We start from the raw sequence: 27,540 nt of genomic DNA on the forward strand, positions 1-27,540 counted from the left end.
ATTTTTCTGAATTTGCTGATGTTATTTTTGTGGCCCAACATATGCTCAATTCTTAAGAATGTTTCATGTACACTAGAGGAAAATGTATACTCTGTCACTTTGGGATGAAATGTCCTGTAGATGTCTATCATATCCAGGTGCTCTAGTGTTTTGTTTAAGGCCAATATATCCTTATTGATTTTCTGTTTGGATGAACGATTTAGAGCCGTCAGCAGTGTATTGAGGTCTCCAAGTATGATTGTATTTTTGTCAGTTTTTGTTTTAAGGTCAATAAGTAGCTGTCTTATATATTTTGGTGCTCCTTGGTTTGATTCATATATATTAAGAATTGTTATGTCTTGTTGATTCAGTATCCCCTTAATCATTATGAAATGACCATTTCTGTCTCTGAGTACTTTTGCTGTCTTGTAGTCAGCATTATCAGATATGAGTATTGCTATGCCTGCTTTTTTTGGGATGTTATTTGCTTGGAGTATTGTTTTCCAGCCTTTCACTTTGAATTTGTTTTTATCCTTGTTGCTTAGATGTGTTTCTTGTAGGCAGCATACAGTTGGATTTTCTTTTTTAATCCATTTCTGCTACTTTGTGTCTTTTTCCTGGAGAGTTTAATCCTTTTACATTTAGTGTAATTATTGACACTTATGGGTTCCCTATTGCCATTTTATAAATTGTTGTTTTTTTTTTAGTTTTGTATCTTGTTTCATTCTTCTCTTTTGTTTTTCTATCATTTGTTTTTGTTTGGTTGTATTCCAAACTTCTTTCCTCTGTTGCTACCTTTTTTAAGTCATGTGCTTCTGTGGTGGTTTTTTCAAGGGTTGTTACCATTAAGTAATGAAAAGGGTACCTACCATGTTCATTGTAGTACATTATCTTATGAGTGCTTCTGCACTTCATTGTCCTTTGCTACTGTTAATATATTCTCCATTCTATTTTATCTTTCTTCTCCCTCTGATATACCTATTATTCTTATGTTAGTCTTTTTGATGGAGTCAGACAATTCCTGTAGGGCTTTCTCCTTTTTTGAAATTTTTTGAGTCTCTTTCTTCTTCTCTCTGTTGTGCCTCAAGTTGCTTGTCTTCTATGTCACTAATCCTATCTTCTAACTGGCCTGTTCTATTAGCTAAGCTTGTTACCTCGTTTTTCATTTCATGAATTGAGTTTTTTTTTATCTCTGTTTGATTTGTCTTTATAGTTTCTATTTCCTTGGTAATATATTCTTTGTGTTAATTGAGTTGTTTTCTGAGCTCCCTAAATTGCCTCTCTGTGTTTTATTGTATATCTCAGAGTATTTTTAAGATTTCTATTTTAAATTCTCTGTCATTTAGCTCCATGGTTTCCAATATATTAAATTTTTTCTCCATAGATTTTTTTTCTCATCTATCTGTGCTACGTCTCTGTCTTTTGTATCCATGATATTTGATTTCCTTTTCCTTAATGGCATCTGAGGGTGGTTTTGTTGATAGTACTAATGAGAATTAATAAAACATAAAAAGTAGAAAAAAAAGGGAAAAAATTGGGAAAAAATGAAAATTAATTATTTTCTCTTTTTTTTCTCCTCTCCTCTCCTCCTTGAAAAAAAATTGTGATGAACTGTGAATTATATTGTGCTAAATGGAAGAAAAACTACCTATAATGGAGGGTCTGAGTTGGGGAGAAGTTATAAAATGGTGAAAAAGGAGGTAGGGACCCACAAAATGCAAAAAATGAAAAAAATAGGTCAAGAATAAAATGATTTCTTTGTAAATGATGGTCGACTAAGAGATATAATGAACGGGATAAGAGGGAAACAGGAAAAAGGAAAAAAAATAAAAAAATTACTATTGTATTAAGTGGAGCAAAAACTAGATAGAATGGAGAGCCTGGGTTGGGAGGAATGCTAATGAGTTAAAAAGTAAAGTAAAAACACCCAAAATGCCACAAAGAAAAAATTTGAGTCCTAAATAAAATAATTTGTTAGTGATTGAGGATTGAATGAGAGGAAAAGTAAAGGAGAAAATAAGAAACTAATATAGAGGGATAAAAAATAAAGAGGAAAAAACAAAAAGAGGAAAAGAGAAAAAAGAACAAAAAGAGAAAGAGAGAGAGTTAAGGATTTTGAAGTGCAACCCTCATAGAGAGAATGGAAGAAGAAATGAAAGAAAATGGGAAATGTAATACTTATGGGTAGTGTAGTTCAAGAAGAGGAAAGAATAAGATGGGCAGAGAAAGAGAAGGTGGAAGATAAAGAAAATTATCAAGACAAGAAGATGAAAGAAACAAAAAAAATGGAAAAGGTTATAAAGTCTGTGGATTTTTCTTGATTTTGAGAGGCTATCTTCTTCCTTTCTCTTTCCTCTCCTTCTTTCTGGTCGGTGACTCTGTACCCCAGACTCTGCCCCTGTGGCATGCTTAGGTAGCGATTTGCAGTTGATAAGTCTTTATGGCGATGTCATATATTAGACTTCAGTCTCGTTGGCCATCAAGGCTCGTTAGCATTTGAAGGCTCTGACAATGAGTCTGTTTTCCCGGAGCCTCTCTCCTAGTCTCTCCTTCCTGAATTAGCAGCCTGATGATCCAGCTATGGGGTTGCTGCTGCCTCTGCCTGGAGACTAAGAGGCTCAAAGAGCTTGCAAATCCCCCCCTCTATTCCCAGTCAGTGCAGGACTCTGGGTAAGGCTCAATCAGTGAGAGCCGCTAGCATAATTAGGCAGGGCTGGGAGCCAATTGCTCTCAAGGTGCCTTTCTATGTTCCTCCAGGGATGTCCAGTATGCCTCAGCACTCTGTGAGACCACTCTCCCTAGTCTTTTTGCATTTTGTAACCTGTTTTGGCTGGGTAGAAGATGGCTTAGTTGCTGTTTACAAAACAAGAGGTCTTGAAAGCTGCCAAATCCCTCTTTTTAATGTATAGCCCTAAGTATGAAATCTCTGCCAATCAGAAGTTGCCCCCACCCCTACGTGCTTAGGAAGAGGCACTAAAAAATATCACGCCTCTTGTCTTAGATTGCTGAACTGAGAAAGATCTTGTCAGTTAGAGCCACATAGGTCAGTTGGGAGGTGAACAGACTGTTGGTTAAGCTAACTTCAGCAATTGGATCCTCAAATTTGCTCTTGAGTCAGACTGCAAGCTGCTTGCGTGCCCCCTGGGGCTGTTAGCCTGAATGGCTGGGTGAGGTGCCCCACCCACCTGGAGAAGTTTGGGCGAAGGGAAGTTCGCTTCCGAGCACTCCCCGTGTGCCACTGTTCAGGGTGCAGAGACCACATTGAGACTCTGGTCACAGCCCACACAAAGGCCTCTGACTCTGCTCCTCTGTCCGGGAACACGGGCACCCACTCCCGGGGAGCTAGGAGGAACCTCTCTCACATTCCCCGTGCTCGCCAACCAGGATATTGGAGCCAATGGCGGCTGCCACTTGCCGGGGGTGAGGTGTCCCACCTGCTCGGAGAAGTTCAGGCGTGGGGAAGTTCGCTTTCGTGCACTCTCCTCGCGCTGCTGTTCAGGGTGCAGGAACCACACTGAGACTCTGGTCACAGGCCACGCAAAGTCCTCTGACTCTGCCTCTCTGTCCGGGAACACGGGCACCCACTCCCGGAGTGCTAGGAGAAACCTCTTGCACACTATCTGTGCTTGCTGACCAGGATATTGGGTCTAATGGTGGCCACCACTCGCCCATCTTTGCCAGGGTCTGGCGCGGGTGTTAGCTCGCGTTGGTTGAGTCACACTCTTTCCTTAGTTTGGATGTCAGTGCCATAGCCTGGCTCGATCCCTCCACACCCTTAGCCCTCTATCTCAGTTACAAGTGAAAGCAGCCCTTGCTTAGGTTAGTGAGGAAGGTGAAGTGTTCATTTCTCCATCTTATTTCCTTTCGGGTTGATTATATATTTAGTCAATTTTTCAATCGATCATACCTTTGTGTACAGTGTGTGGGACTTCTAGATGCTCTAAGGATAGATTTTTCTGTCTCTGGTTGAAGAACTTGTTGAAATTTTGGGGATATTTATTGGTATCGCTCCTCATGGCGCCATTTCTCTGATGTCATTTGGATGTTGGTTTATACTAAGTGGTCAGAGTCTGGATATATTTAGGAATTAAAATTAAGCTGCTTTATTGAAGGACTGGAAAGGGGTGTGAGGGAAAGTGAAAAATCAAGGATTACCACTACGTTTTTGGCCTTATCACAGTGCATGGTGGCACTGCTGGTTCAAGTAATGGAAAATATGGGGCTGGGGAGAGGAAACAGTGAAAACTGAGTTTCTTTTGTTTGTTTATTTTGCTGGCCATGATTTAGGTGCCTATAAGAGAAAGATGTGGGAAAGCAGAGTATAAGGAAAACATTTCCAGATGAGATCAAGGGAGATTTTCCTAGGAAGGTGGCATCTATGCTATGCTGGGTTTGAACAAAGAGGTAGGATTGGGTATATGGATTTAGTGGAAGGAAAGGATATGGTTATAGATTAGGACAGTACTTTCAAAATTGCAATTTTTTTTCTTTTACAGGCACCATTTTACTTACTATGTTCCATTAAAAATGTTTTTCTTACTCTTTCTTCTATAACTACAAAAGAGCTTTGTATTGATGCTATAAATTGTTTTTAGTTTCCTGTTTCTAAATGTACATTTAAAATAAGCATCTATTAAAAATTTTATTGATGTGCCTGGCTGGGTATTTCATTTGATTAGAGTCATTCAATCCCTGGTAAGGACACATACAAGAATCAACAATTAATGCATACATAAGTAAAACAACAAACAAATCAATGTTTTTCTCTCTCTCCCTTTCTCTCTCTCTCTCTCTCTAAAAATCAATCTATAAATTAATTTTAATAAAAATAATTTTGTTGATTTAATAATAGGTAGCATTTGTTGAATACTCTCATTATGCTAGGAGAAATTCTAAGTACTGCAAATCAATAATTTCTTTTTGCTCTGACACTAATTGCTTATAAATCCTGTTTAAAGTGCTTTACATGTACTAACTCATTCAATCCTTGTGACAAAGTTATGCTACAGGGGTATTTTCTTCCTGTTTTACAGATGGGGAGGCCATAGCCCAGAGGGGTCAGGCAAGTTGTCCAGTTTTTCACAAATACTGAATAACAGAGCTAGACTTAGCTCCAGGTCCATATTTTGAACCACCCTTAGTTGCATATGATGGTCACTTAGGAAGTTGTTTTACACTCATATCTAGGCCCCACCCACATTGATTCAATCAGAATTTCTAGGGTGGGACTCCAGCATCTACATCTCTTTGCAAAGCTTCTGGGCAATTTTGATATATTCTCATAGTTTCAGGCGTGATAACATCTGCCTTATAGAATAAGATCTCTATCACTTATAATCACCCTTTAACTAAATGCTCAGGGTTACATGAGGTTAGGGCATTTGAGGCAGAGAGAAGTGCGTAGGCAAAAGTATTAAGATGTTCATGCCAGGAATTCATGCATCTGGTGGGGAAGCAGCAGCTCACACTGGGAGCATACTCTCTAGAACAGGCATCCCCAAACTACGGCCCATGGACCACATGAGGCCCCCTGAGGCCATTGCTCCCTGCTGCACTTCCGGAAGGGGCACCTCTTTTACTGGTGGTCAGTGAGAGGAGCACATTGACCATCTCATTAGCCAAAAGCAGGCCCATAGTTCCCATTGAAATACTGGTCAGTTTGTTGATTTAAATTTACTTGTTCTTTATTTTAAATATTGTATTTGTTCCCGTTTTGTTTTTTTACTTTAAAATAAGATATGTGCAGTGTCCATAGGGATTTGTTCATAGTTTTATTTATAGTCCGGCCCTCCAATGGTCTGAGGGACAGTGAACTGGCCCCCTGTGTAAAAAGTTTGGGGACCCCTGCTCTAGAAGGTCAGGGAGACCTCCAAGATGAGTTTGGATCACCTGGTTTCTAATTAACATTCTGTCTGCTTTTTTCTCCAAATGTAATTTGCTGAGGATTATTAACTTTCAGTTGCTGAAGTGTGTTGGGACCTGAAAGGGGAAAGGAAGCCTAGCAACCAATTCCATAGTTTAGCAACCAATTTCCACACTTTAGTTACAGCAGATGTGGGAGTCTGTCTGCAAAATTGCTACTGCTGGAGCTCAGAAGATAAGTCAAAAGCTAGCCATGCAGCCAGTTGCACACACAAAGCAGGGGGAAAGCACTATGCCACTAACTCACTAGTCACGTGTTTCTGGATTTCAGCTTCCCTGGCTGTAAAATAGGCATAGCTTGAATGGCTCAAATGGAAAATGTTTTCATTTTTAAGTAAACACAACCTTGGATTAAGAGGGTTTTTTTTTTCTGTATTTATCACTTATAGGGCACTTACCATGTGTATTTGTTTCCTATTGCTCTCAAACAGATTACCACAAATTCGAAATGGACCTCACTAACTAAAATTAAGGTGTCAGCAAGACTGCATTTCTTTATGGGGCTTTCAGGAAGAATCTATTTCTTGCCTTTTTCTAGCCAGAGGCTATCAGCATTTTTCAACCCATGGCTACTTTCTATCTTCAAAGCCAGCAATGGCTGGTCAAGTCTTTCTCAGAGCACATCACTTTGACATCAACTCGACTGCCTTCCATCCACATTTAAGTACCTTTGTGATGATATTGAGTCAACTGGGTAATCCCGGATAATCTCTCTATTTTAAAGTCACTTATTAGCGACCTTAATCCCATCTGCTGCCTCAATTTTACTTTGTTATGTAACTTAACATGTTCACAGGTTCCAAGGATTACAATGTAGACAGTTTGGGGGAACCTATATTCTGCTTACCACATCACATGTCAGGCACAATTCTAAGTGTTTTTACACTTAGAAGAAGAAAGTATCAATATTTCCATTTTACAGGCAAGACAAAGCATGCAGAGGTTAAGTAAGTTGCCCAAGGTCCCAAGCTTAGAAGTAGTAAAGTTAGAATTTTAGTCCAGGCACTCTAACTCCAGAGTTTACATTCTTACCCATCCAACTATGCTGAAGATGTCTCAACCAGACTGGGATGGAGTCTCATTGCACTGTATATACACAGAGCCTAGCACAGTGCCAGGCTCACATGTCTAACACACAGAATCCAGTAAGTATGCACTTATTTAAGAAACAGGTATGTACACTTAATTAGAAGCAGAAAAGTAAAAAAAAAAAATCATTTATGAATTAGAATTAAAATTCCTGGGGCAGGGACAGGCACCAGAGAAAGATTTTTTTTCAGAGACAGAGAGAGTCAGAGAGAGGGATAGATAGGGACAGACAGACAGGAACGGAGAGAGATGAGAAGCATCAATCATCAGTTTTTCATTGCAACACCTTAGTTGTTCATTGATTGCTTTCTCATATGTGCCTTGACCGTGGGCCTTCAGCAGACTGAATAACCCCTTGCTCAGGCCAGCGACCTTGGGTACAAGCTGGTGAGCTTTGCTCAAACCAGGTGAGCCTGCGCTCAAGCTGGTGACCTTGGGGTCTTCGAACCTAGGTACTTCGCATCTCAGTCCGACGCTCTATCCACTGAGCTACCGCCTGGTCAGGCGAGAAAGATTTTTTTAGTATCTTACAAATACAGGATAGTTATCAAGGTTACATCTAACTGTATGGTTCCCCCACCACTTATTTTTAGCAACTCAAGGGCAAAAGCTTCTATGCTTGTTTTATATGTTAGGTATTACATTTGGATGCTAGTAACAGAATTCAGATATTACAGTGGCTTAAATAAGGCAAACATTAATTTTTTTAATAATGTGAAAAAGATCTAGACTAGGCTGTTCAAGACTAGTATGGTAACTCCATCACACTTAGCCCTTGGTTTTTATGCTCAAGGTCACAAAATGTTTACTAAAACTCCAGCTGGCACATCCATATTGCAAACAGTAGGATGGGCAAAATTGCACCTGCTATCATTTTAAGTACCTTTCTTAGAGGCTCTTATTTGCCACTTAGAAAAAGAGGCTAAGACACATTCATACTCAAGAAGAAGGGAAAATGGGTTTTTGGTAGGTGACTAGTAGTGTCTCTGCCACAACTCTTAAAAGTGAGAAACAAGCCTCCTACTACAGGTCTCTGCTTTCTCAGTCTATGTTCCTCCTGAGATCCTTGAGAAACAGAGTTTCTATCCTTTTTTTTAGAATGTACAAGGTTTAGGGTGGGGAGGTCAATCACTAATGCTTATAGGGACTTGGTTGGTGAAATACATGAGAAATATTACAGGTTAAATGCATTTGTGAATAGTGGGGAGCATGGAAAACTAAAGAGCACATGCCCTTTCAAAAGGAGGCATCCAATACTCAGCTCCACTGGGTTTTGGTCATTTGCAAGAGTGGATCTATTTAAACTGGATCTTCTTATTTTGTTTAATGGAATTTTAAGATATAGGTTTTCTTGTGTAATATTCTACTTTTTAAATTCTGGATCAACATTTATTTTTAATTTTATGATAACCTAAACATAGAATCTAGCCCCAACAGACTAGTTTTCAACTACTGGTGTAATGAAAAGAGAATTAACCATGTCTAAATATCTTTCTGTCTCTGGAATTAAAATTCCCAATCTTTAATCTGAAGCTGTTTGACTAGAGAATTTCTATGTAGTCCTTGATTTCTGATGCTCTATATATTTCTTCTTATATGTAATAGCCAAATAAAACATTACTTTCTTTAAAACCTTTTTAGACATTTATTTTAAATTTTATCTTTTAAGAAACATAACCCATCATATATTGGTTTGGTACCTCTGGAATTGTCATCTGAGAAAAAAATCTAGTCCATTATTTATTTATTTTTTTAGTGAGAGCGAGAACAAGAGGGACAAATAGGGACCGATAGACAGGAAGGTACAGAGATGAGAAGCATCAATTGCTCATTGCAGCATCTTAGTTGTTCACTGATTGCTTTCTCATATGTGCTTAGACCCAGGGGTTCCAGCTGAGCCAGTGACCCCTTGCTCAGGCCAGCAACCTTGAGCTCAAACCAGCGACCTTTGGGCTTAGGTTAGTGACCATGGGGTCATATCTATGATTTCACACTCAAGTAAGTGATCCCTCACTCAAGCTGGTGGGCCCACACTCAAGCTGGTGACGTAGAGGTTTCAAACCTTGGTCCTCTGCATCCCAGGAGATGCTCTGTGCCAAGATCCACTGTGCCATGATCAGGTCAGGCACACTTAGAATTTTTAAGCCCAATGAAAGTCTTTTTTTTAATTGATTTTAATTTATTGTGTTTACATAGATTCTAGTGTTGCCCCAAATGCATCACCCCCACCCGTGTATTCCCCTAAATATTTCCCTTGCCCCCTCCTCATCGTGCCCTCTCCCCTTCCCTTCAGGTTTATCCCATACTATCATCCCCTTTCCCTCTGTCCTCTTTTCCTCTGGTCCCTTTGATCTCTCCTCTGTCTTAATTCCCTTCCTCAGTTCTCATTGTTCCTTGGATTCCTCAAATGAGTGAGGTCATATGATATTTTTCTTTTTCTGCCTGGCTTATTTCACTTAACGTAATAGTTTCCAGGTCCATGCATGTTGTTGCAAAAGGTAAGATTTCCTTCTTTTTAATGACCCCATAGTATTCCATTGTATATATGTACCACTGCTTTTTAATCCACTCATCCACTGATGGACACTTGGGCTGTTTCCAGATCTTCTCTATTGTGAACAATGCTGACATAAACATGGGGGTACGTTTCTTCTTTTGAAACAGTGCAATGGTGTTCTTGGGGTATATTCCTAAAAGTGGGATAGCTGGATCAAAAGGCAGTTCAATTTTTAATGTTTTGAGGAATCTCCATACTGTTTTCCACAGTGGCTGCACCAGTCTGCATTCCCACCAGCAGTGCAGGAGGGTTCCCTTTTCTCCACATCCTTGCCAGCACTTATGCTGTATTGTTTTGTTGATGAGCGCCATTCTGACTGGTGTGAGGTGATATCTCATTGTGGTTTTAATTTGCATTTCTCTAATAATTAGTGATGTTAAGCATTTTTCATATGCCTATTGGCCATCTGTATGTCCTCCTTGGAGAAGTATCTATTCATTTCCTTTGCCCATTTTTGATTGGATTGTTTATCTTCCTGGTGTTAAGTTTTACAAGTTCTTTATAAATTTTGGTTACTAACCCCTTATCAGATGTATTTTTGAATATCTTCTCTCATTGTGTAGTTTGTCTTTTTATTCCATTCTTATTGTCTTTAGCTGTGCAAAAACTTTTTAGTTTGATATAGTCCCATTTGTTTATCCTGTCTTTTATTTCACTTGCCTGTGGAGATAAATCAGAAAATATATTGCGGTGAGAAATGTCAGAGAGCTTACTGCCTATGTTTTCTTCTAAGATTCTTCACAGCTTATATTTAAGTCTTTTATCCATTTTGAGTTTATTTTTATGAATGGTGTAAGTTAGTGGTCTAGTTTCATTTTTTTGCAGGTAGATGTCCAATTTTCCCGACACTATTTGTCAAAGAGGCTGTCTTTACTCCATTGTATGCTCTTACCTCCTTTGTCAAATATCAGTTGTTCATAAAAGTGTGGGATTATGTCTGAGTTCTTCCTTCTGTTCCACTGATCTATATGCCTGTTCTTATGTCAGTACCAAGCTGTTTTGAGTACAATGGCCTTGTAGTATACAATCATACTTGGAGACCTCAATACACCACTGAATGCTCTGGATCGGTCATCCAAACAGAGAATCAATGAAGATATATTGGCCTTAAACAAAACACTAGAGCACCTGGATATGACAGACATCTACAGGACATTTTATCCCAAAGTGACAGAGTATACATTTTTCTCCAGTGTACATGGATCATTCTCAAGAATTGACCATATGTTGTGTCACAAAAACAACATCAGCAAATTCAGAAAAATCGAAGTTGTACCAAGCATATTTTCTGATCATATTTTCTGATCTTGAAACTAGAATTCAACTGCAAAAAAGAGGGGAAAAACCCCACAAAAATGTGGAAACTAAACAACATACTTTTAAAAAATGAATGGGTTAAAGAAGAAATAAGCACAAAGATCAAAAGATATATACAAATGAAAATGACAATACGACATATCAGAATCTATGGGATGCAGCAAAAGCAGTGATAAGAGGGAAGTTCATATCACTTCAGGCATATATGAACAAACAGGAGAGAGCCCAAGTAAACCACTTAACTTCACACCTTAAGGAACTGGAAAAAGAAGAACAAAGACAACCTAAAACCAGCCGAAGAAAGGACATAATAAAAATCAGAGCAGAAATGAATGAAATAGAGAACAGAAAAACTATAGAAAAAATTAATAGAACAAGGAGCTGGTTCTTTGAAAAGATCAACAAAATTGAAGACCCTTGGCAAGACTTACCATGGAAAAAAGAGAAAGAACTCATATAAACAAAATCCAAAATGAAAGAGGAGCAATCACCAAGAACATCATAGATATACAAAGAATTATTGTAGAATACTATGAAAAACTTTATGCCACTAAATTCAACAATCTAGAAGAAATGGATAAATTCCTAGAACAATAGAACCTTCCTAGACTGAGTCAAGAAGAAGCAGAAAGCCTAAACAGACCAATTAATAGGGAAGAAATAGAAAAAAACTATTAAAAACCTCCCCAAAAATAAAAGTCCAGGCCCAGACGGTTACACTAGTGAATTCTATCAAACATTCAAAGAAGACTTGGTTCCTATTCTACTGAAAGTCTTCCAAAAAATTGAAGAAGAAGCAATACTTCCAAACACCTTTTATGAGGCCAACATAACCCTCATACCGAAACCAGGCAAGGACGGCACAAAAAAGAAAACTGCAGACCAATATCTCTAATGAATACAGATGCTAAAATACTAAACAAAATACCAGCAAATCGAATACAACAACATATTAAAAAAAAATACATCACGATCAAGTGGGATTCATCCCAGAATCTCAAGTATGATTCAATATATGTAAAACGGTTAACGTAATACTCCATATCAACAAAACAAAAAACAAAAACCACATGATCTTATCAATAGATGTAGAAAAGGCATTCAATAAAATACAACACTACTTTATGTTTAAGACTCTCAACAAAATGGGTATAGAAGGAAAATATCTCAACATGATAAAGGCCATATATGATAAACCATCAGCTAACATCATATTAAAAGGCACAAAACTGAAGGCTTTCCCCCTTAAATCAGGAACAAGACAGGGTTGTCCACTCTCTCCACTCTTATTTAAGGTGGTGCTAGAGTTTCTAGCCAGAGCAATCAGACAAGACAAAGAAATAAAAGGCATCCATATTGGAAAAGAAGAAGTAAAGGTATCACTTTTTGCAGATGATATGATCCTATACATCGAAAACCCCAAAGAATCTACATAAGGACTACTAGAAACAATAAGCCAATACAGTAAGGTCACCAGATACAAAATTAACATACAGAAGTCCATAGCCTTTCTATATGCCAACAATGAAACATTTGAGAACAAACTCAAAAAAATAATCCCCTTCACGATTGCAACAACAACAACAAAATACCTAGGAATAAACATAACAAAGAATGTAAAAGACTTACATAATGAAAACTACAAAGCATTGTTAAGGGAAATCAAAAAAGATACAATGAGATGGAAGAATATTCCTTGCTCTTGGATAGGAAGAATAAATATAATCAAGATGGCCATATTACCCAAAGCAATATACAATTTAATGCAATTCCCATCAAAATTCCAATGACATTTTTTAAAGAAATGGAACAAAAAATTATCAGATTCATATGGAACTATAAAAAACCCCGAATAGCCAAAGCAATCCTAAAGAAAAAGAATGAAGCTGCGGGCATTACAATACCTGACTTCAAACTATATTATAGAGCCACGACAATCAAAACAGCATGGTATTGGCAGAAAAATAGACATTCAGACCAATGAAACAGAATAGAAAGTCCAGAAATAAAACCACATATATATGGTCAAATAATTTTTGATAAAGGGGCCAACAACACACAATGGAGAAAAGAAAGCCTCTTCAACAAATGGTGCTGGGAAAACTGGAAAGCCAAATGCAAAAGAATGAAACTCGACTACAGTCTGTCCCCCTGTACTAAAATTAATTCAAAATGGATCAAAGACCTAAATATAAACCTGAAACAATAAAGTACATAGAAGAAGACATAGGTTCTAAACTCATGGACCTTGGTTTTAAAGAGCATTTTATGAATTTGACTCCAAAGGCAAGGGAAGTGAAGGCAAAAATAAATGAATGGGACTGCATCAGACTAAGAAGTTTTTGCTCAGCAAGAGAAACTGACAACAAAATAAACTGACAGCCAACTAAATAGCAAATGATATTTTCAAACAACAGCTCAGATAAGGGCCTAATATCCAAAATATACAAAGAATTCATAAAACTCAACAACAAACAAACAATCCAATAAAAAAATGGGAAGAGGACATGAACAGACACTTCTCTCAGGAAGAAATACAAATGGCCAACAGATATATGAAAAGATGCTCATCTTCATTAGTTATTAGGAAAATCAAATCAAAACTGCAATGAGATACCACCTCACACCTGTTAGATTAGCTATTATTAACAAGACAGATAATAGCAAATGTTGGAGAGGCTGTGGAGAAAAAGGAACCCTCATTACTGTTGGTGGGAATGTAAAGTAGTACAACCATTATGGAAGAAAGTATGGTGGTTCCTCAAAAAAACTGAAAATAGAGCTAACTTATGACCCAGCAATCCCTTTACTGGGTATATACCCCCAAAACTCAGAAACATTGATATGTAAAGACACATGCAGCCCCATGTTCATTGCAGCATTGTTCACAGTGGCCAAGACATGGAAACAACCAAAAAGCCCTTCAATAGAAGACTGGATAAAGAAGATGTGGCACATATACATTATGGAATACTGCTCAGCCGTAAGAAATGATGACATCGGATCATTTACAACAAAATGGTGGGATCTTGATAACATTATACGAAGTGAAATAAGTAAATCAGAAAAAACCAAGAACTGCATTATTCTATATGTAGGTGGGACATAATAACAAGACTAGGAGACATTGATAAGAGTGTGGTGGTTGGTGGGGGGGAGAGGGAGAGGAAAAGGGGGAGGGAGAGGGGCACAAAGAAAACTAGATAGAAGGTGACAGAGGACAATCTGACTTTGGGTGATGGGTATGCAACATAATTGAATGAATGACAAGATAACCTGGACATGTTTTCTTTGAACATATGTACCCTGATTTATTGATGTCACCCTAATAAAATTAATTTAAAAAAGAAAGAAAATAACTGCTTTAAGGTGGGTGACCATTTACAAGTCTATTTGTATATCTCACAGACCTCTATACTAGCTTCAGTCCCTAAAGGGCTCATTACATTCCTGGAATGTGAAGAATGAAGAGATGCAGTGGGAGGTGAGAGTGGGGTATTGAGGCACCAAAAGCATGCTTCAGAGTATCTGGTGAAAGGTGGACCCTGCATGACTTGCTTTACAGTTCTTAGAATCTGCTCTGTCTTTCTCTGACTCTGAGCTCACCCATTTTTCTTCTTTCTCTGAATATCACTTCATTCAACAGATATTTCTGAGTCCCTCAACACTAAGTTCTCTGCCAGTGGTGTTAGGAAAGCAAAATTATGTGGAGGAGACAAGCTCATATAACTACATAACGCGAGCAGTATCATGGGTCAGAAAAAGCGTTTCGGAAAAAGTATCATGGACATGCATAGAAAGGGAGATTGATTTCAACTTATGTTGAAGCTTCATGAAAGGGATGGCTTGAGCCTGACCTGAAAGAATGGCTAGTATTTATACAAGCAGAAGTAGGGGGGAAATTCCAGGGGATACTCAAAACAAAACAAAAACTTGTGAACTGGTATCAACATAAAAAACTTTCAAACCGGTAAAAATTTTTAATGAGTTTTCTTGAGCCAAACTGTTGACAACTGTTGGAAAGCAGTCTCAACAGATGGAGAAAATGCTCTGGAAAATGGCAGTTTCACTACTTATTTTATACATTACAATCAAAGTGGAAGATGTAAGAGGGTTACATGATAGGTGATGAATAAGGGAGGCAGGAAAAAGAAAAAGGGGGAATCTTTGGGGTTGGATAAAAAGTAAAAATGTATATACTGAAACTTTTTTTTTCGTAGGCAGGAATAAGATAGTTAACAATTAACATGGTAACAACAACAATGAGGTGGTTTGTTGGTTCCTGCTCTGGTGGGATGCCTGCCCTGAGGGGGACAGGAAAAGATTATCCACATGTTATCAGGTACATTATTGTAGATGCAAAAGCCAACAGACAGGCTAGATTAAGGTAATCATTAACCTTTATTAGAGAAAAATATTGCCTTAGGTCATGACTACCCACCATTGAAATGCTTTTAGTTAGAAAGTGTTCATTTCAGACCATCCTAGGTGGTTACTTTAGGTCTCTGAATTTGCAAGGCCACCATCCAGGCCTCCCCTGAGCTTGCCAGGTTCAGCATGTGCCAGAGGTGTTCACACTGGAAAATGTGTATAAGTAGAGAGACTAACTCTTTCTAAAGAGTTTGAACTTTATCCCGTAAGCAATGGGGAGTCATTAAAAGTTTCATCAGAGGAAGATCAAACTTTAGGATTATAACTCTGGCAGCAGCAAGGATGGATTGAATGGCAGTAAAAATGAAGGTAGGTGGATATGTAGGAGGTAGATATGATGGTTGAAGAGAGACATAAATGAGGATCTGACCTGGAACAGTGGTCATGAATATGAAAATGAAGGGACACAGAAGAAATGACATGAAGGAGAGACAACAGGACTTGACAACTAATAACATGCATGTGTGTAGAGGTGAAGTCTTCTCTCCTCCTCAACCCAGGCTTCTAAGGCAGTCTGATCAACTCCATGAATCTACCCATACCAAAAAGAGTAAACATGGATTTGGATCGGTGGCTCCTACTGTGTAAAAGGTGAGGAAGAAAGACAGTTTATCATAGGCAAACCAGGAAGCCAAGCTTGGCTCTTCCTGTTGCCATAACATCTGAGAAGATCATAGTATTGTAGAGCAGGAAAAGGAACTTGGGATCCTGCTGTGAGGATGTCCTACTGTGAGGTGGGACCAGATAAGGATAGAGATGTCTAGCAAGGAAGAAGCCTTTTGGAAAGGCCTTAACATCGATCTCTTAGAGCTTAAACTAAGCTCTTTCCCCTTCCTCCTCTTTTCCCTTCTCCCTCTCCACCTCCTCACAGTTTTCTTCTTCCTTATCACCTACCACTGCCCCTTCTTCTTCCTTCTTTCCCCTTCTTTTTATCCTTCTTTTTCTTTTTCCTCTTTCCTCTCTTCTTTCTTCTCTCCCTTTTCTACTCAACCTTCTCTTGATTTTTTCTTCTTTTCTTTTTCTCCCTCTTACTCTCTTCTTATTTTCTCCCCTCTCCATGACCCTCATCAGCACCTTCATCAAAACAGACAAACAAACAAAGAAACAAAAACCCAAAACAAACCCACAGTTTTTCTTGAAGTTCAGAATATAGCATTTGGAACCTGAAATATGACTCAAGCATTCAAGCCATCCCAACTTGGATGGGCAAGTCCCCTGGGAGGAGTCTCACTTTTCATTAAATAGATTCCTTTCTGGCTTTCTTTTTGATAATTTTCTTGGGCAAGCACTCCTCTTGTTGAAAGAGTTTCTTCCTGTCTTTTTACCATCTCTCTGGAAAATTGTCTTAACAAGCATGTAGAACAGAGGATTTAGCAGTTTACCCAATGTACTGAAGGTCAGCGAAAGCTAGGGCTGGATACCACAGCTCTTTCTTTTTTATTTCTTTGCTCTTTCTACTGGCCTCTCACTTCTATCAGTGTGGTCCATGGACCAGCATCGTCCACATCAGCTAGGTCTGTTAGAAATGCAGGACATCAAGCTCTACTCCAGACCTATTGATTCAGATTCTTTACTTTAATAAGAACATCCATCAACATTGAAGGTTACATCTCTCTATGGACACAGTCAATCTTGGAGCAACCCATTCTGGGTATGCTTGAAACTAGAAAGGTAAAGAAGTTGAAGATCAGAGAGCCTTGAAGGATAGGAGTCACCACTCAGATGTATGCAGAGGCTAAGCAGTGGGCCTGGCTCTAAAAGAGACAGCTGCCACACAGCTCCAGCTGACGGTTGCAAGGTATGAATACTAGATTATCTGTATCACATTTTTATCCATTCGTCTATTGATGAACACCTAGGTTGCTTCCATATCTTGGTTGTTATAAATAATGCTGCAATAAACATGGAGATGTACATGTCATTTCAAATTAGTGTTTTCATTTTCTTGGGGTAAATACCAGAAGTAGAATAGCTGGGTTATATTGTAACAACATGTATGGACTTAGAAGGTATTATGGTAAGTGAAATAAGTCAGACATAGAAAGACAAATGCCATATGATTTCACTTACATGTGGAATCTAAAGAAAAACTTAAATGTGCAAATAAGAACATGAAAGAATCATAGAAACAGAAAACAAACTCATGGTTGAGGGGATAAGTAAAAGGGTGAAGGAGAATAATAGATAAAAACTTCCATTTGTTACCTGACTAGGCATTGGTGCAGAGGATAGAACATTGGACTGGGATGCAGAAGACCAAGGTTCGAAATCTGAGGTCACCAGATTGAGCACGGGCTCATCCAGCTTGAGCACGGGGTAGCTGGCTTGAGTGTGAGATCATAGACATGACCCTATGGTCACTGGCTTGAGCACAAAGGTCGCTGGCTTGGGCAAGGGGTCACTTGCTCTGCTGTAGCCCCCCGGTCAAGGCACATATGAGAACGTAATCAATAAACAACTAAGAAGCTGCAACGAAGAAGAATTGATGCTTCTCATCTCTCTCCCTTCCTGTCTGTCTGTCCCTCTCTCTGACTCTCTCTCTGTCTCTGTTAAAAAAAAACAAAAAACAAACAGAAACAAAAAAAACCTTCCAGTTGTAAAATAAATAAGCCACAGAGGTATACTGTGCATCACAGAGAATATAGTAAATAATATGGTAATAACTTTGCAGGGTGACAATGGTTACTAGACCTAGTGCGGTGATCACATTGTAAAGTATATTATATACATATATTTTAACACTGTGGTGCGTTGTTGGCCAGACTTTCAGCTTAGAGCCTCTGATGTAGTCTAGGTAGGTTTGTTTGTTTTTAGCAGCAGGGACTCTTTGACCAAACAGAATATTATCTGGAAGTTTAATGTATTAAGGAGATGAAAGGAGAATCACTCTGGTTTAAGTGGGGCCCAGAGATCCTACCACTCAGCCTTTTCCATGTCCCCCAGAACTAGGAGTGGCCTCTGAAGGACTGTCCCAATACTCTATGAATACACAGAGCAGAAAGCATTGAGAGGCTCTAACAATACCATTTGACAGCTGAAGGGACTGAGTCGCTTGTCTAAGGTCTTAGAGTAGGTTTGCAGTCACTGGACTCCCTGTCCAGGGCTCTCCTCATCTGGCTCACTGACTTTTTTGCATGGTTTTCAAGTGCAGCCTTTCATTGATGGAGGATTTATTCTACAATATCACTGGCAGGTGGTCTTCCAGACTCTGCTTGGATGCCTTCAATGATGAGAAGCTCAGTACTTCATAAGGTTGGACATAAGTATGTGAGTTTGGCTTGCCAGAGAATCTTTAAACAGATACATATTGTTCATCAGCTTTGTGGGTCTTGGATCCACTCAAGTGGTTTAAGTCAGTGGTCCCCAACCTTTTTTGGGCCATGGACCAGTTTAATGTCAGAAAATATTTTCACAGACCAGCCTTTAGGGTGGGATGGATAAATGTATCACATGACCAAGACAAGCGTCAAGAGAGAGTCTTAGATGGATGTAACAGAGGGAATCTGGTCATTTTGTAAAAATAAAACATCGTTCAGACTTAAATATAAATAAAATGGAAATAATGTAAGTTATTTATTCTTTCTCTGCAGACCGGTACCAAATGGCCCACGGATCAGTACCGGTCTGCGGCCCGGGGTTGAGGACCACTGGTTTAAGTGACACCTCTGTTCAAATAGGGGTTAAATTCACTTATCTAATTGAAATTCCTTGTGCAGTTATTTCAGCTCCTGCCTTTGTACTGAAAATGAATAGTGGACTGAAAAGTAAATTCCTTAGCAAAGAGGAAGTTGATTGAAGCTGAAGGCATGGCATGGGGAGAAAAAGAAGAAGGAGGAAAATAAAAATTTAGAGTGCTTGGAAAAGCTGGTGGTTGAGATAAAAATGGAAGTAATTTCGTCTCTACAATCTTAAGAGTAATAAAGAACCCATGGGAAATTTAGAGGAGGAAAATAGTGGGTCCCTGCCACAAAGGAAGGAACAGGTTTTTTATCTGGCTGATCCCTATGATCAAGCTGAAGTAGTCTTGGAGGGAAGCTGTTTGGCCAAGGCCCCCACTGTGGTGCTTGCTGTAGCAACCCATTGAGCAGCATATTATATTGTCTCTAGGCCCTGCCTACTGAAACCTGAAGAATGACAAGTATAGTTACTTCCTTTCTGTTCTTCCCTGCGCTGCTTGAAGCTGCTGCAAGAGCTTCCTTTAGGTACTTCTGGGATCTGCTGGGTTTCTTCTCTGGCTCCAGTCTCTGGGGAAACTTAGGGATGAATAATTGCATTCCTAGGTTAATGACAGTTCCAGCTAATATTTCCACAGAGGAAGTAGAAACCCACATGCCCAGAACACTTTCTTCTCCAAATCAGAAACCCTGACTGACCTTAACATCTTTGATTATTATACTTCCAAATACAGATGGAGATGTTTTCTATTCTCACTGGGGCAAATAAAATATTATCTCAATGACTCCAACATAGTGATGACTATGCTTTGGATTTCAGCTTCTCAGACTTTCATGTGCATGTGAATCTCTGAGGTTTTTCTGAAAATGATGATGCTGAGTCAGCAGGTCTTTGGTAGGCGTAGGAGTCTTCATTTCTAATACGTTTCCAGGTGCTGCTGGTGCTGCTGATCTGAGGCCCACCTTTTGAGTAGGGGCTAGATGACCTTGAGAGTATATCTAGCTGAACATTTACTCTCGGAGATTATATTCAGGTATTACCGTATACCTAGACACACTTTTCCTAGTACATTAACATCTTGCTTTAAAGTATTTTGTGTTTCCTTAATTGGGATGCCATTTATCATGTTTCTCATTTCTTTTTCTCCTGCCTTCATAACTCTAGGCTCCTTAGAAGCACATGTCACCCATTATCTTTTTGTTTTTACTTTCATCTCCTGACCTTCTGGACCTTCCTGCTTCTCTGACATCACCTCCCACCACAATCCTATACTTCACTGCATTCTGCCAGGAAGGCCTCTGCTCCTTGCACATGTCAGTTGATTTTCATCTCTGGGCCTTTGTTTTTGTTGTTTCTTCCTAATTTGGAATAGTACTGCCTGACCTGTGGTGGCACAATGCATAAAGTGTTGACCTCGAACTCTGAAGTCACAGGTTTGAAACCCTGGACTTGCTTGATCCAGGCACATATGTGAGTTGATGCTTCCTGCTCCTCCCCCCTTTGTCTCCCCCCCCTAAAATGAATAAATAAAATCTTTAAAAAAGAGGAATAGCATTCTCCTTGATCTTTGCATGGCTAGTTTCTATTCATTACTCTGGTATCAATCTAGATGTCACCTCTCAGAAAGGCCTTCCTGGTCACTTAGGTAAGACAGCATCCCCCTTCCTCATTTACCTTCTAGTATATCACCCTATTTATTATTTTATTAATAACTCTTCAATACCTCTCCATTACAATATAAGATCTTTCAGGATAGAGACCTAGTCTGTCTTATTCCTTACTGTATCTTCAGTACCTAGAACAGAACTTGGAATGTAGAAGGTGCTTTATATATGATTCTTGTCTGACACATTATCTTTCTGGACATTCTTCAAGCCGGAATCATAGTCATCCATAATTCCTTCTCTTGTTCCCTCATACTCCACAGCCAACTCATCACCAAGTTTAGTTGTTTCTACCTCTAAGTAAAATGTGTCTCAGATATAGGCATGCACCACATAATGATGCTTTAGTCAAGAACAGACCACCTATATGAGAGTAGTCTCATAAGATTATAATGAAGCTGAATATTCCCATTGCATAATGACATCACTGTCATCCTAACATCATAGAGCAACAGTTTATGTGGTTGTGATGATACAGTGTAAAAAAATCTATTTTGCTGGCAGTCATTTAAAGTGTAGTACATAAATTATGTATAGTATATAATACTTGATAATAAATGAGTATGTTACTGGTTTGTGTATTTACTATACTATACTATACTTGTCATTATTATTTTAGACTGTACTCTGTCTACTTATTAAAAAAAGTTTGTGGTAAAACAGCATGCCATGTTATGCCAGCAGCGGCCTCATACATCTAGTGTTTACCATGTCTCTTGAGTCCGTTATTCTCTTAGGCTTTCTTTAATCTAGTGTTATTTTGTACAGTTACATGCCATTTAGGTGTGTAGCCTAGGAGCATAAAATTATACTGTATAGCCTAAGTGTTTAGTAAGGTATATCATCTAGGTTTGCATAAATGTACTCTGTTATGCTCAAACAATGACAAAATTGCCTAACAATACATTTTTCAGCAACTATCTTAGTCCTTAAGTGCTGCATAGTTGTTGTTGTGTTTTTTTTTGCCTCAGTCTCTCATCTTGAATGCCCTTCTAGTACAAGTTACATCATCTCTTTCCTGCGTGATTGTCATTGCTTCAACCTCTTATCCCTCTTTCAGTCTGTTTACCATACAGCAACCTGCTTTCTGCCAAATTTGTCCCCAACTCTCCTTTTTCTCTGTTTCAGTCTCATCTTGCTTCCAATTACTGGAACACTGTCTGTTTTTGTGTCTGGAATACTTTCCCCCACCTCTTTTCATGGCTGACTTACTTTAAGTGTGTAGGCCTCAACTTAATGTCATCTCTTTAGAGAGGCCTTGTTTATCTAAATTCTTTCTTTCTTCCCCTATAGTTACTCTTGTCCTTTCACTTTTTTTCTTTCATAATGTTTATCACCATCTGTATTAACATATTTATTTAACCCATTCACTTGCTTATTAAATAGAAATCAAGAAATGAATGGTTTCTGTCTTGTTCATTGCTATGTAATCAGTGTCTAACATATTGTATCTTGCATACAGGCACACATGTTTATTGAATTTATAAATAAATGCATAAGAATAGGTAATGGTATACGTGCTGAATATCATTTTGTCAGAACAATACAAATTACAAGTAAATGTTAGTTTTAAGCTCTAAATACCAACATTATAATAGTTGTATACTTCTAACTTTTATCATTTTTCACTACTGCATTCTACTCAATGTCTAGAATTAAGGATCTGAGTTTTCATTCCAGCTCAGCCACTAATTTTATTTTGTGACTCTGCAAGTCTTTTTTGTTTTTGGGAGCCATATTTTCTCATCTGTAAAATGAGAATGTTGGAAGAGATAATCTTTAAGACCTTTGACAACTTTGATATCTATGGATGCATGATTGCTTAAAATTGCTAGGTTAACAACAATTAGTATGTTCATTGTATGATCTGGAACCTGAGACTCAGAGAAGCTGGGTACTTGCCCAGGTTACCCACCAGTAGTGAATTCAGCTCTTTACTCAAAACTACATAAAGCCATGGCCACAGAAAGTAAGGGACCAGCTTGGGGTAATGGAACCTTTGCCTTCAGAAGCTTGACTCTGGGCTCTTTGAATCACTAAGAACTCAAAGAGAATGTGCTAACCTGGTGATATAACTAAAACTGCTTCTCTCCTCATGCTGCTCATGACTGGGAAAATGACAGCATTTGGTACTTGCCCACTGAGACCTGGTGCCAGTCTAAGTACCAAATAAGCTTCTGAGAGATCACAGGATTTCAAAGGACAGGTCTGGGACACAGACATTGTGGAAACCCCTTTTCCAGATTTCTATTATTTTACCCTGAATGTTACTGGTTTCCAGCTGCTGTGTTAACTGCTTCCTTTCAATTAAGTTAATCAATCAAATTTTCATGACAATCTTTTAAAGACATAGTATTATTAGTCCTGTTTCACAGATGAGGAAATTATCTAAATGCATAACATTAAGTAACCTGTCCAAGTAATTAACAAAGCCAATAATTGAACCCAAGCACTTTGGCTCGAGAGCTTATTCTTTTACCTACCTCATTATATTGCCTCTAACAGCTCACATGACTCTAGATAAATAAGCAGTCAAGAATACTGTATGCAATAGCCTCTTTGCTTCTAGATTCAACATCTCTTCTTCTGCAAGAGTCTCTAGGCACACATACAATAACACTGGGCTGCTTGCTTTCATTCTCATCATTTTTCTTCTGCAAACTAAATCTCATAAGCTCCCTTGCTGTCTCACTTATTCTGTTCAGTGGAAAATGCCTGCAGGAGATTGGTAGGCAAGAGGAAGAAGAAGCCAGGATATTTCCTCCACCTACTGCTTCAGAGAGGTGTATTCTGGAAGTAACTGTATTTCCTCCATGACTTCAACTTTTGTTGAACAACTTCTACATTTATTGCACCTGGACCAGCAGGTCACCTGCCCCCTGATTTTACCTTCAATTTAGCTCCACTTTCTGTTATGGTAACATTACCTTTCCCCCATTTTCCTTCTAGCCCTACAAGTTGTAGCAGTTTTCTGTGGGTGCTAAATTCTGGCTTACCTTACCATCCTTTGTTTGGATTCTTTACTCTGCTGGTATGATATGTTCTCTGTATTAAGTACTCTTGCCTTAAATGATACAGGTTTCTATTTTCCTGACTGGATTATGATTGATGTAGAGAATTTGCATACTCCCAGGTCTACTCACTATCATATAAATTGATTTATATTCTTTATAGCATACACACAGCCTTTATCTTATTTGTTAACTTATTTATTCTTTATCTTTCCTCCACCTCAAGTAGATTGTAAGATCCCTGAAACTTTGCTTTTTATCCTGAGATGGTCACAATATCTGGCACACAGGCAGTCAATAATATTGTTGAATGAATGTATCCAACAACAGCAACAGAAAAATCCAAGTTTTTATTGGATATCTCCTATGTGCATAATATCCTGTTGTGGGAAATACCAAGTTGAGTAATTTATTGTCCTTGCTTTAAAACAAACAAACAAAAATAAAACCTTATAATTATATTTAAGTAATAAGAAATGGAAAAACATACATATGACCAGTGTACTAGTTTGCCAGAGCTGTAATTACAAAGTACTGCTGACTGGATAGCTTAAACAACAGCAATTTATTTTCTTACAATTCTGAAGGGTAAAAGTTGAAGATCAAGGTGGTTTCTTCTGAGGCTTGGGTCATCGGCTGGTAGATGGTTGCCTTCCCCTTCATCATCACATAGTCTTCCATCTGTACCCATCATTGTCCAAGTTTCCTTTCCTTATAAGGACTCCAAACATAGTGGATTGCTCCCCCAATGACCTTATTTTAATTTAATCACCACTTTAAAGACATGTCTCTAAATACACATTTCTTTCATTATTTTTTAAATTTATTTTTTAATTACAGTTTACATTCAATATTATTTTGTATTAGTTTCAAATGTACAGCATAATGTTTAGACAATCATATACTTTACAATGTCGGCCCCTGATATTTCAAGTTCCCACATGGTACCATATGTACTTATTATAATATTATTGACTATAATTATAATTCCATAATGTACATTACAGCACTGTGACTACTTTATAACTACCAATTTGTACCTCTTAATCCCTTTACCTCTTTCACCCAGCCCTCCTCGACCCACTTCCACTCTGGTAATCATCGGTCTGTTCTCTGTATCCATCAGTCTGTTTCTATTTTGTTTCTTTGTTTGCTCTTTAAATTCCAGATATAAGTGAAATTGCTTGGTATTTGTCTTTCTTTGTCTAATTTATTTCATTTAGCACAATGCCCTCTATGCCCATCCATACTGTCACAAATGGTAAGATTTCATTTTTTTTTATGGCCAAGTAAAATTTCATTGCTAATACAGTCACATTCTGAAGCATTGGTGGTTTAGACTTTAACAAAGAAATATTTAGGGGACACAATTCAGCCATTAACAACCAGCAAGTAAAAAATCAGTATAAGTTGAGAAGGCTAAATGGCACTGTTACAAGAGTTAGATGAGAGATGACAAAACCAGTGTCCTGGAGTATTAGGGAGAGGTGGTGTACCTAGTTCCAGATCTTAAAGAGATATTAAAGAGTCATGACAGTTTGAATGGACTAGTTGTAAGGGAAGGTTTCTTCATGAGACTTTGTATGAGTGAAAGCTTAGAGCTGGAAAAGAATGAGGAGACCACTGTAGAATCTCTGATTACTGAACTATCAGACATGGGAGGAGGTTGAAAGGTCACTCAAGCCAAGCTTGTATTTAATTCAGGAACCCCTTGTCAAAGGACCATTCAGCTTTTGCTTGTACACCACCCAGGACTGGATGCTCATTGAGACAGCTGCTTTGATTTTTGGGCAGCTATGTTTGGCTGAAACAATGACTTGGATGAAGTGGAGACAATTTGCTAGGAAGTAGAGGAAAATAAGGTCATGTGTGTGCAATACCAGTGATATTTTCATACCAATCATCTTCAGATACTTCTTTCTTTTTTTTATATGTAATCTTCAAAGCTTTTATTTTTATTTATTTTTAAAATTTATTTGTTCATTTTAGAGAGGAAAGAGAGAGGGATAGAGAGAGAGAAGGGGGGGAGGAGCAGGAATCATCAACTCCCATATGTGCCTTAACCAGGCAAGCCCAGGGTTTTGAACTGGGGACCTCAGCATTTCCAGGTCGACGCTTTATCCACTGTGCCACCACAGGTCAGGCCCAGACACTTCTTTCTGATGATGACATCAGAAAGAATTCCCTCTTGCCGAAGCTGCAACCCCCCTTTTTTTGTAATCCCATTCTTGCTTCACCTTTTCTGTGGGTTAGGAGCCTTAGATTCTTGTCTTATTTGGTTTTGTTACCTTGAGCAGATGTCTTTCAGTTTCTGAGCTTCAGTGTTTATGCCTGGAACAGGGAGCTAATTAAGACTCCTTGTCGTGTCTACCTCACAAGGTTATTGTAAGGATGTATAGAACAATGGGTGTGAATGTGATCAACAATGTCACCTCCAAGGCTATACAAAGGTGCCAGTGGCTGCATTGCCCAGAGATAGGGGCATAATAAAGGGGTGGGTGGTTTCTCCGTTTGTTTGTTTTGCTGATGTGCATGTGACTCATTCTCAGCAAAATAAACAAATGGGAAATTCATCCATCAACAACCTACATTTTAGATTCCTGAAGGTGTAAGGGAGAATCCTGGGATAGTGTATGTGTGTGTGTGTGTGTGTGTGTGTGTGTGTGTGTGTGTGTGTGTGTGTGCATATGTGAGTAATAGCAAAAAGAAGCTTGGAAAGTGTCATAAGGTAATGCAGATGCTTTCTTTCTTTCTTTTCTTTCTTTTTTTTTTTTTTTTTTTTTTTTTTTTTTGGTAACCATAGATAAGCCCCTTCCTTCTTTCATTTCTCTATTTATTAATCTGTAAAATGGAGATACTAATGCCTGTCTCCACAGGGTTGTTCTGAGACATGAAAGTGATCATGATGGTGAAAGTCCCAACTAGGAGAGAAGACCCCAGGGGAGTATGCAGAGGAAGGGCTGGGGTGGAGGAGGGAAGTGAGAAAGTATTGGTATGGCTCCACTGAGGCAGGATTTTATTATTCCGGAGGTTGGCCCAACACCTCTGACAACTTTAGAGAGGACTTTTCGCTGACTTGACACAATTAGAGAGCCCCACAATAAACAGCATCTAACTCCAGCACGGTGGGAGGCAGGCAGAGGTGGCAGCTTTCTCCTCCCAAGCTGAGGTTATTCAACCTCATCCTCTCCCTGCACCCCACCTCCCAGTTCTCAAGCCTTGGCGGGGGATAAAGGCAGTAATTTGGGACCCCCCCTCCCACGCATCTTCCTTGGTCAAGCACCTCCGAACTGCCAGTTAGAGAGGCAGAGCCTGCCGGCTGGGATGGAACAACCTGACTGAAGGCGAAGTCCTGGGCTTAGGGGATTGGGCTGCAGGGCTGTGGAGGAGGGGAGGCGGAGGGGCGCTGGGGCTTTCGATCGCTCCAACCCTGCCAGCCCAGCCAGCCCGAGACAACCCGCGCCAGCCGCCGGCCTCCTCTGAGAAGGGGGACTTCGCAGGCATCATGCAGTGGATAAGGGGCGGATCAGCGATGGTGAGTTCACAGAACCCTGGCTTCCTATGCTTTAGCCTTAGTCCCCTAGCCCCACCCCCAGCTTCTTTACTAGCTGCCACGCAGTGAGCCCCCTAGCCTCTGCCCACTGCCCTCCCCTTCGTCCTTAAGATACCAGAGAGCTTGCTGTGGCCATTTTAGGAGCCCTTGCTCGCCTGCTTGCCGAAGAGACTCCCCCTCCCATCCTTCTCCGCATTCTTACTGCCTACCCCCTCAACCCAGAGACTGGCGTGAGATGGTAGTGGGGGTCACCCGGAAGGTCAAAGAAGCAAAGGGGCTGGCAGAGGGGCTCTCTGTGGACAGTGCGTCTTGCAGGCTCTTGGCCAGCTGGCATGGGGTTGG

The 27,540-nt window shown here is 39.2% G+C and overlaps 1 protein-coding gene across 2 annotated transcripts in view; it reads left to right on the plus strand.

Annotated features, from left to right (window-relative positions):
- ARHGEF9 (Cdc42 guanine nucleotide exchange factor 9) overlaps positions 1–27,540 on the plus strand; it is a 285,865-nt gene that overhangs the window by 64,286 nt on the left and 194,039 nt on the right. Inside the window, exon 1 of one of the 2 annotated variants that reach the window (XM_066357442.1) lies at positions 26,856–27,180. The exons of the other annotated variant lie outside the window; for it this stretch is intronic. Coding sequence (XP_066213539.1) covers positions 27,151–27,180 — 30 coding nt within the window. The 5' untranslated portion in view covers positions 26,856–27,150. Of the gene's footprint in view, positions 1–26,855; positions 27,181–27,540 lie in introns of those variants that run through there. 2 annotated transcript variants of the gene reach the window in all.

This window comes from Saccopteryx leptura, chromosome X (genome assembly GCF_036850995.1).
Source record: "Saccopteryx leptura isolate mSacLep1 chromosome X, mSacLep1_pri_phased_curated, whole genome shotgun sequence".
In the NCBI taxonomy this organism is placed as follows: Eukaryota; Metazoa; Chordata; class Mammalia; order Chiroptera; family Emballonuridae; genus Saccopteryx; species Saccopteryx leptura.